The sequence below is a fragment of the Ctenopharyngodon idella genome, chromosome 22, assembly GCF_019924925.1.
Source record: "Ctenopharyngodon idella isolate HZGC_01 chromosome 22, HZGC01, whole genome shotgun sequence".
In the NCBI taxonomy this organism is placed as follows: Eukaryota; Metazoa; Chordata; class Actinopteri; order Cypriniformes; family Xenocyprididae; genus Ctenopharyngodon; species Ctenopharyngodon idella.
The window spans coordinates 17,635,232-17,646,556 of NC_067241.1; the positions used below are offsets into that span (position 1 = coordinate 17,635,232).

Here is an 11,325-nt window from a genome sequence, read left to right on the forward strand (position 1 = left end):
AGTGTTGTGATTTTACTTCATAAAATATTGTGATTTTATAATCACAGAATGATGATTACAGAAGATTACTAAGAACTATTTATTGTTAAGTTAAATTTGGAATTACAAGGGGAAAAATAAGAAAAAAAATCTATGAGAGTTTAGCCCTGAGATCCAAAAGAATGAAAACTATTGGTTAAGTTCATCCAAGAGCAATGTTTTAAAGCTATGGAAGGCAATGTTTTGCAATCACTTTTTGTAATAGTAGTTGAAACTCTGTTCACATCCTGATAGCAATCAATAATAGAAGTTGTTAAAAATGTACATACAGGGGTTGGACAATGAAACTGAAACATTGGCCAATGGTGTTGGAGGTTTCACACATATAAATGCACAGCCTGGTGGCCAATCTTCACTCACTTTACATTCCAGAGTGTGAATTTCATAATTTCATAATTAACATAATAACCAGCAGGTTGTGTAAATAGTTTTATAATAGTTTATTTAGGAATATTTGACAACAGGCTATTGAATTATTGAGATTGTACACCTGAGGTGGTAACGCAAAGCGGATGATACAGAGCGGAGTCCTAATTTGTGATGTGTGTGAAGGCCTAAATGTGCATCAGGCTCAACACAATACAGAAGGTGGGAATCAAATTTAATATAAGCAATAAAATCTGAACTCAGATAGTATGTTTTCACAAGGAGTGTGACTACTGTGCTACAACTTAGTTTACCATAGATATATACCATTATATGTAAGCCGTCCGCCATATTGGAGCGGTCCATGAACATTCAAGAGCAAGTTGACAGCATCTTAAACTGTAGTTATACGCAAGTATGAATGAAATGTGTCCTAGCAATTGTAATAAACTGTAATATTGGCTTGGCATCTGTCAAGCACACACACACATGGCAGTGTATTACATTAATACAGTAAAGGTTTATTATAGCCACAAATTATTTTATACAGCATTTGTATACTAACGTTTTTTTTTACATACATTTCAACCAATGATTCAATAGTCTTTTTATGTACAGTATACAATCTTCTTTAACAGCAGATGAAACAAAACTTGAAGTCAGAATGGCAAAAGGAGGCTTTTGCACACATTTGCCTCTGTCAAGTCCACATTTTGAGCAGATATAGTTTGAATCTGGGTACCAAGGACCCAAAATCTTGAGTGTCGCATTGGGGACACACACTATGCGTGTTGCTTCGGCTCGTCTAGATTGATTTCAGTGAAGATCTCTTCTGCTGATCCTCGCTCTGTAGTACATAAAACACACATAAACTTACAATATTACACATGCAGAGACTCATTTTTTTCAACATATAAGAGACTAAAATCAATCCACAGCCACGGTGATCATTGACAAACACTAAAGATACTACAGTAGGGGTCAAAAGTGATGTCAGGAGAGGATATTTGTTCCATTAAACCATCAAAATATGAGGAAAATATTTTACGATCCAAAAAAATAATGCATAGAAAAACAAAAAGCTCACAGGAAAAAGCATGCATTGACTACAACATAATCAGTTATTAATATTTCATGATTGATTTCATGACTACGCAATATGCTTTAACAAATTTTAAATAATGTTTGAATAAAGGGTGAATATGTCGATTTTCCTTGGCCAGACATCAATTTTGGCCACTACTGTACATATAAAAATTGACTTTCCTTGGTTTTACTGACCAGCATTAGAGACATTATTGTTGTTTTCATTTTGCGGCTCATCGGCGGCATCAGCTGTGGTCAGATCATTCAGGTCAGATTCTCCTCCAATCAGATCCAGGTCCAGGTTAAACTCTACTTTCTTCATAGGTGGAGACAAGCTCGAGTCTGTAGAGAAACTGTTCTCTTCTGGAACATTCTCCTCTTCTTTAAGATAATAGACAGGAAGAATATCATCACAATAAAGTTAACTAGTAGCCATCAAGAGAAAATATTAGTGTATTTGAATTGGCATTTCCCTCGACTCTGTCTTAAAGTGCCCCTATTATGCTGTTCCAAAGGTTTTTTTGGAGTCTCCCACAACAGGTTTACATGCATCCAAGGTTGAAAAACACATTTTCTCATAATATACACTGCAGCATTAACTCATTTCTCAAAGAGTCTAAAAAAAATGGATCGATAAAGGATTCAGTCTCTCTAAACCCCGCATTTCTGAGAGCCTGCCCTGCTCTGATTGGTCAGATGGCTCAGTCAGTTGTGATTGGTCAACCACTTACAGTGCGTGTCGGAAATGAAACATCCATTACCATATCTGAATTTCAGCACTTGATACGCAGAGATACGAACAGTGATGATGGCGTTGGTTTTACTGTATCGATTCCAGTGCGAGTTTCGTCCTTTTGAAGTCCATCAAACTGTATTCACAGCCCAGAAAACAGCGTCTTCACGACACAAACCAAACTCTTCCAGTCACAGCTACAACTACAGTGTTTGAGGGTCAAAGTTCATCAGATGTTCACAAGCAGCCAATGAAGATTTGTAACATTGTTGCGTAGGTTTGTAAGACTGCAATTACTGACGACTCCTTTCAGCAGTTCAGAATTGATTCTTTCTTTTAGGAGTCAATAACTTTATTTGTCACGCACTTTGAGGTTTGAAAGTTTGCAGACCTTTTACATTCACAAACAGCTTTATTACACTGCATGAAAGGAAATATTCAAAAACGCATAATGGGGCACTTTTTACTGCAATGTTACAGTGCGTTCAATGCTGTTAAAACAAGGTAAAAATGCTCAGTTTTTGTCATGAGACAGTGCCTATCTGCTCTTGCTATAACAATGACCATGACTTTGTCGTTACCATTTTCATTGGCAGGTGTTTGTTCAGTTTTCTCTCCTGCACACCCATTAGCTATCGGGCTGGACTTTTCCTCAGACTTGTCTTCCTGTTCGAAGTCCAGAGACAGATCTGAGCAGAGAGATTAACAGAAACTCACAGACTGATTCTGAGTTTATGACCAGAGAGAACGCAAATGCACCACACACACATTTAAATCAAGAATAATTTCCCCTAAATCTTCATGTTTCGGTGTATTACTAGTTTTTAATTCACACTTGCCTTTGTTGGTTTGTTCATAGCTTACGCCTTGTTGGTCGCTCCTGAGCGGAGTGTCATAATCATTGGGAATTGCGTCGACACGAGTCAGATCAAATGAGTAACTCTACAATGAGAACGGAGAATTATTGACAAAGAATAATCATTTCAGACTAGGTGTGCGTATAAAAATATGAAAAATTCCTGTCAGCGTTCGGTGTTGGTCGTACACCGAAAGAAATGCAGCCTTGGTGAGCAGAAGAGACTCTTTCAAACACATTAAACATCTGAATTATTCAAAATGTTTGTCCGCCAGTGTGTCCATATAAGAACACGTGTTATTTATTACTAAAAAGCCAAATTAAAAAAATGATCATGTTAGTGAATGAATTGAATCAGTCATGCATGAGCAGGGTCCAAAATGCAGTTAACAAATAGATGTAATTGATTCAAATAATAATAATAATAATAAAATAATTATAGTCAATAAATTAACTCATTTCCTATATAATGGCAAAAAAAATGATTTTGAACCTTTCTCAAAACTCACTAGGGTCTGCAACAGATCCAAAATGCACAAAATATAAATAACAGAAAATCTTACCCTTCCTTTCTTTCTCAGAAAATACAAAATGCCGAGCAGAAGAAAAATCAGGATGAGGATTATGATCAAAATGATGATACCTGTCAAAAATATGAAGATCTGTTATTGTGGTCTTTAGTTTATAATGGGACATTGTTTTGATGTGAAAACAGATTAAATGTGTGAAAGTAAAGATTAAAACAGGAAGAAAGGATGTTTCTCGTATCTTCCGCATAAAGCAGATGCTGTCGTGTGCAGAGGATCAAGCTCACCTCCTGTGTATGATCCTGTATCATCTGAAACAGAAGAACGCTCATGTTTCAGCAAACCAACAAAGAAAGAGCAGAAAAAACTCTGAGAAACAAATACCTTAGTTTATCTGAAGCATGCAGTTAAATATAAAAAGCTTTGGTGTGAAGCTAAAAGAAGCTGTTAAACATGCATGCAAGTGTAAAACGGACAAAGAGAGAGAGATTTTGCTGTTGTGGTAAGTCTGTGTTCAGAAACATGCAGAGGTTCACACCCACTCACACTTTAACCGCTCAGATCTGAGAATGACACTGAAACTTCCACTCGCAAAGCTGCCATTTTCTCAACTGTTAGAGACTAAAGTTGTACTGTTTAGTTACTATACATTTATAATTATAAATTTGTTAATTAAAATAGAATTTTTCTACAAATTTCGAAACACAATAAGAGTCATTGATTGATATGTACTACTGGTCAAAAGATTTTCTTAATGCTTTTGAAAAGTCTCTTCTGCTCACCAAGGCTGCATTTATTTGATCAAAAATACAGTAAAACAATAATATTGTTAGATTTTATTATCGTTATATACAAATATGCATAATTGAAATGTAATTTAATATGATCAAAGTGGAATTTTCAGCATCGTTACGTAATATTAAAATATTAATATTTTTGTGTGAAAACCATTACAACCATTCAAATGTTTAGGGTCAGTAAGATTTAAAAAAGAAACTAACACTTTTATTCAGCAATAATGCATTAAATTTATCAAAAGTGACATTAAAAACATTTATAATGTTATAAAATGTTTCTATTTCAAATAAACGCTGTTCTTTTGAACTTTCTATTCATAAAAGAATCCTGGAAAATAAAATGTATGATGGTTTCAACATTGATAATAATCATAAATGTTTCTTGAGCAGCAAATCATCACATTAGAATGATTTCTGAAGGATCATGTGACACTGAAGACTGGAGTAATGATGCTGAAAATTCAGTTTTGATCACAGGAATAAATTACATTTTACTATATATTCACATAGAAAACAGATATTTAAAATTGTAAAATATTTCACAAATTTTACTGTATAATTAAATAAATGCAGCTTCGGTGAATGTGGATGAATGTGTATCAACAGTTCTCTGTTTGATGTCAGAAATGTGCTTCAGCTCAGAGTGAGTCATTTTTGAAGCTCTTTTTAAAATGGGTGAATATTTCTGAAAGTTACTGTATGTATTGCATGTGAACAAAAGGTGATTTCTGACTTTAAACCACCATCTTGACTGTCTGTGAGCTTGTTTAGCACTCATGAAGCTGCTCAACTGCAGTTACAACATCAATTATACACAAACACACAACAGAACTTACATAAGAGGCTTTCATTCTAATAAATACTACAGTAAATAGACAACAGCTTCCATTGCCCATAATAACCACCTAACAAATTGCTATAAATTTCAAAAACCTTCAAACTTTTAAGATTATGAAGTTTCCTCTAACCTTTTTTTATCTCATTAATAGGATTCTGCTTGTGCGTGGTGCTCTCGGGACGGGCCGCTGAAGAGAACACGGTGGTGCTGTTTGAATAGCCTGTATCCGAGGTCGTATTTGTAGGCAAACCACTAAACTCTTCATCATCTGTATCATAAACTTTGTCATTTTCAAATGTTGTTGATTCTGCTGTTGTCACAGTAGTGTTAGAGTCGGATGTGTCTGATGTTTCATTAGTGGTCCTCTCTGTATAAGATGGTGATGGCGTGAAGAACATCCCATAATCACACAAGAGAAGAACAGCTGAAAATATAATAAAAAAGAACAAAACATAATAAATAAAAATGAAACATTTCTTAATTCGGTTTAGGCAGCAAATAAAAACATTACTCCAGTCTTCAGTGTCACATGATCCTTCAGAAATCATTCTAATATGATGATTTGCTGCTCAAGAAACATTTATGATTATTATCAGTGTTGAAAACAGTTGTGTACAATTTTTTTTTTTTCCAGGATAAATAGAAAGTTCAAAAGAACAGCATTGATCTGAAATATAAAGCTTTTGTAACATTATCACTACCGTTCAAACATTTGGGGTCAATAAGAGTTTTTTCTTTTCTTTACTTTTATTCGGCAATGATGCATGAAATTGATCAAAAGTGACACTAAAGACATTTATAATGTTACAAAAGATTCTATTTCAGATAAATGCTGTTCTATTGAACTTTCTATTCATCAAAGAATCCTGGAAAAATAATAATCATAAATGTTTCTTGAACAGCAAATCATCATATTAGAATGATTTCTGAAGGATCATGTGACACTGAAGGCCAGAATAATGATGCTGAAAAATTCTATATATTACTATATATTCACATAGAAAACAGCTATTTTAAATTGTAATAATATTTCACAGTATTACTGATTTTTTTAAAAATATTTTTAATCAAATGCACACACACACACACACACACACACACACACACACACACACACACACACACACACACACACACACACACACAAAAAGAACCTTTAACATCCATGGAATCACACATTACACAAAAAGTTTTTTAGATTTTTAGAATGTTTCTTCACACTGAGAAAAAATGATTCTTTTGAGGAACCAAAAATGAATAAACTTACTTTTGGTACCAAAAAAAAAATATATATATATATATATGGATAGTGATACAGGAAGATATTTCATATTTTTGAAAATTCAAAGCCAATTATTAAAACAAAAACAGATTTTACAGTTCTAATAAACTTTCAGACAAGATAAATATTCTTAACTAAGTTCTAGCTCAATGCTTGCTCAAATACTACTCTATACGCCAGTTCTCCCTTAAACAATATCTGATTAAAGAATGTAAAATTACTCACCAAAAATATGTAAAATCACCCAGCAAGTGCTCATCTTTTAGTCTGGTCTTCCTTTTACTTTATACTAACAGTCCAACTCCACCTAAACTGAGTTTTCTGCTCTCTGACACTTTGACATCATAGCCTTTGAATCATGCAAACCACACCGGGGCCTAAACAGGATGTCAGCAGCACAGACACACACATGCAAACGTGCACCTTTCAACCGTTCAGAGGAAGTTTGAGTGGAACTACAAGCACTAATGCAAGATGTGACATCATATCATACATTATATGTTATTCTATTAATAATGATAATAAAAACAGAACTCTATTCCTTACCTGATGTACTGCATCTAAATATGTTTATATGTGGTTGCAGTAAATAGGCTGCAGGTTGATTATGTATTTTTAAAACATTGGGGTGCCAGTATAGTTGAATATCGTGCTCAGACTTAAATTTTAGAATTAAATCACGTGATCAGAATTAAATAGCTACACACATGTAATGTCCAATGGACTATTTTGACGTTTGCAAAATCTGAAATCAATGCATGCTACTAGGGAAGGCTATAAGAAAGGCAACTACAGTAGTTTCTTAGTGTATGCTACTCTTATTTTTTGCTAAATAGCAACCCCTGGTGGACAACTGCATACTAATCAGACCTTGTTGTCTGAGTTTGAACATGAAGTCTGCATTTAGACAACAAACTGATTGACTGAAGTAAAGCTATAATTAAAATAAAATAGCACAGAAAAACATTTCACAGACATAAACAAAGCAAAACTTAGCTACACTCTTGGGAAAAAGTTTCAGTGGGGTTTTATATAGATCATTTTCATCTGACAAGTCCAACTCTGGAAATGAAAGACTCCCAAAAATGACCACCATAGGAAATTAATGTGAAACACGCAAATTTATATATATATATATATAAATCCACATTTCCTAGACTCTGCAGTAAGGAGTACATAAATCATCTGGTGGATCACCCTTACTCAAAGAAAATATATTTCCCTATATATGAATGATCAATATGTTGAATGATTTAATGGTATATTTGAAAATATACAGAATAATATATTGGGTTAATATATTACATAATATATAGATTAATACATAAGGAATTGCAGTTTTTCATATATTGAAAAATATGTGACAACATATTTACTAATATATCACAATATAAGTAATATTATATTCAGTAATACACTTCATAATATATAGATGTACATGTGATAAAATATGGTACTGCATGTGTATAAATATATTGCAGATAAATTTACTCATGCAGTATAAACACACACATATATAGAAATATATAATGTAATATATTTCTTATAAACTACAATATAAATATTTTCAAGCTAGTTAACAATAGCACATTCACACCTGCATGTATTAAAGTATTTAGCAAGGAGACTCTCAGTGTGCTGAAGAAAACCATAACTTTTTAAATAAAGTAATTCTAGTCTTAATGGCATTCGGCCAATCGTCAACCTAACCACAGGCTCTACAGCACAATGGTAACCCCAAAAACTCACACTTACCAGAAAACCTTTTAAATCCAAAAATAATACAACATTAAACACTAACAGATCTCCCCCTATATTGATATTGAGCGGAAACACATGAAATAACATTTCATTTTAACATTTACTCTTCTTTAACATACAGAAGCAAAGCATGCTGGGAACTCTGCTCATTCTGTGAATGTGTGTATATATGTGTGTACATTAGGGGTGAGATTAAAATGTGATGAGATTTTTTCATTCCAAACGGGATATATCACCCTCCGAAGGGCACTTCGGAGTGAAAACAATCATGGCCGCTATATTGAAGGGTCGTTCCAAACCAAAGTGCTCAAAACTGTCCACTTCAAAGGGCCCTTCGGAATGAAGGATTTCGAAGGTTACAACTGATGGACGCTTCGTGCCCCTAATGATCCTTTGCACAGGATGGGTACAGGAGGCTATAATATATTTTACCTATAAATGTGTGTATAGTATTTTTCTATACTACTGTAATATTTATACGAGTTAGATTTGGTACATTATTATGGTCAAAACAACATTTTACTTCAACAAAAATACTTTACAGCTCCCTTTATCAGTCCATTCAAATGTTTAAAAAACACAATATACAATATGATGCAATAAACCAAAAATAAATAAATAAATAATTAACATTAAACAAAAGGCGCAGCTTGCACAATCTACTCATCGTTCAGAGCGTGTTTTCTGGGGGGTAAACCAGCGTACAAAATGTGCGACGGAGGCGCCTCCTTGATTGTCTCATTAAGATGACACAGAAGTGCGTTCAAAAAAAGAGTTTTTTTGACCCCTACACCCTTCATCCCTTCGAAGCTCTCACTCTGGGGTGTGTTTCCCAAAGCAAACTATGGTTGCAAGTTCCGTCGTTACCAATAGAGTTCAATGGGACTTACGACCATAGTTGGCTAACGATGCTTTCGGGAAACGCACACCTGGAGGGTAAACCCTTTTAAGGGATTAGGGCATAGGGATGAGCCCTTCCGAATGGAATGTAGGGTTTTTTGGCGGTAAAAAGCTGTCTCGTGATATATTAGGGACTTTAAGCAGCAGCTGCTAATATAACGGCAATGGCATGCTGGCATTCTGTTGCGTATGCGTGAATTTAACTACTATTTCTTGACGTTCTACTGTAACCGTCTAGTACGGGAGAATAGCCGATTTGCCATAGTCGATAATACATGACAGATTAGATAAGTAAATGTTATGTTTTATGGTTATGTGGCATTTTAATTGTATGTTTATGTCATTTAATGCCAAAAGCAACCATTCTCTTGCTTTTATTTAAAAGTAATTTATTTTTTCAGCAGCTGTTGCTTAAAGTCCCTATTGCCATGACAGAATGTGAGTGTAAAATTTGGATAGAATGTGCCACCGCTACGTTTACATTACGCCTCCACTGTTGTTTTGCTTTTTATAGAAACAACCATTTAATTCATTGCATTTAATTCTGAGGATTCGTTGCACAAGTGCCAGAGTCGTCTGCTCTCCAGTCACTCTCACAGTACTTTGATGTCATACGCTGATCGGTCTGTGCAGCGCCAATGCATCTCGAACAAGCCTTTCATCTTGGTTCCTGGAACACCAGTTCCGCCCTCCCTCCCAAAAGCATCTGACAAATGTCACAGAGTGCACGCGATCGCGAAAGAACGCGATTTCAATACCCCGAATTTTGAAACCTAGCAAACATGTTGGGTGTCATCCAGCCCACAGCTCTACATATATCTGTCAGCGAGGCGCCGTGCGCCAATGCCCAAAAGGAAGAAACACTCCTGGTAGAGTGAGCTCTTAACCCGAGGGGACACAGCACGCCTTGGGTTTGGTACGCCAAAATGATGGCATCCACTATCCAGGGGGCCAACCTCTGCTTGGACACAGCCTTTCCCTTCTGCTGGCCTCCATAACAGATGAAAAGCTGCTTTGAGATCCTTGTATAGGCTCAAAGCGCAAATGGGACAGAGCAAAGCTAGGTCGTGCTTTCCCAGAGATTTACTATCTACAGGATTGTGATGTGCTGCAAACATGACAACATACACTTTTAGGGTGGAGGGAGACTGCCTTCGCTCCAACCCTTCCTGGAGGAAGGAAAGCACAGCTCTGATTGGCATCTCCGGGGGTCTTCCCACTGAGAAGGACACCACTCAATGAAAAGGTCATGTAGCATGCCTCATACAGGGTGCTCTTACCGAAAGTGATGGTGTCTACTTCTGCCTGGGGTAGATCACCTAGGAGCTCTGCGCGTCCCATCTAGAGACCACAAGTGGAGATTCTACAACTCTAAGAAAGTTGGTCCTTCCTCAGAGGAATGCGCCAGGGAGGGGCTGTCATGAGGAGCATCAGTTCTGGGAATCCAGTTGGGCCAGTAAGGCGCAACTAGCAGGACCTGCTTCTCGTCCTCCCTGACTTTGCACAGTGTCTGTGCAAGTAGGCTCACTGGGGGAAACGCATATTTGCTTAGTCCGAGGGTCCCCTTGGTCAGGGCGTAAAACAACTGGCAATGGGACGTGTTTGGAGAGGAAAACAGATCTACCTGTGCAGCTCCGAAGTGTCTTCGTATCAGCTGGACCGCCTGGGGATGGGGTATCCACTCTCCTGGAAGCACAAGCTGTCGTGAGACCTTGTTGGCTGCACGATTCAGCAAGCCCGGTATGTGAATGGCATGAAGAGATCTCAGATGCTTCTGACTCCATAGGAGGAGATGGCTGGCATGTTGCAACATACGGCGGGAGCATAGACCACCTTAGTGGTGGTGGAGGCATCCGTGAAAACAACAGCATGCCTGGACACCTGTACTAGGGGAACTCCTGCCCGTACAAATGCAGTGTCCGACCATGGGCTGAAGGTCTGGCGACAGGCCGGAGTGATTGTCACTCGGTGCGTGCCGCATTGCCACGCCCATCTCAGGACTTGCCCGTTTTAAACAAAAGATTCTCCACCCATCCCTCCTCCAGGGGAGGAAGTGGCGTGGTCACCATCTCCCGAAGAGCTGTCCCCTCCTTTTCTGGGTCGCCTGTCTCAGGGCCGCTTGCTTTTATGCTTGCCACTC

The 11,325-nt window shown here is 36.9% G+C and overlaps 1 protein-coding gene across 1 annotated transcript; it reads right to left on the bottom strand.

Annotated features, from left to right (window-relative positions):
• Positions 1-464: 464 nt before the first annotated feature.
• On the bottom strand, positions 465-6,949 carry LOC127504470 (uncharacterized). The gene is made up of 8 exons (XM_051879084.1): positions 6,750-6,949; positions 5,373-5,666; positions 3,895-3,918; positions 3,644-3,723; positions 3,064-3,166; positions 2,806-2,913; positions 1,687-1,872; positions 465-1,252 (listed from the first exon to the last, which is right to left on the bottom strand). The coding sequence occupies exons 1-8, from the start codon at positions 6,781-6,783 to the stop codon at positions 1,188-1,190; spliced, it is 894 nt and encodes a 297-aa protein (XP_051735044.1). The 5' UTR covers positions 6,784-6,949; the 3' UTR covers positions 465-1,187.
• Between the last annotated feature and the right edge of the window lie 4,376 nt (positions 6,950-11,325).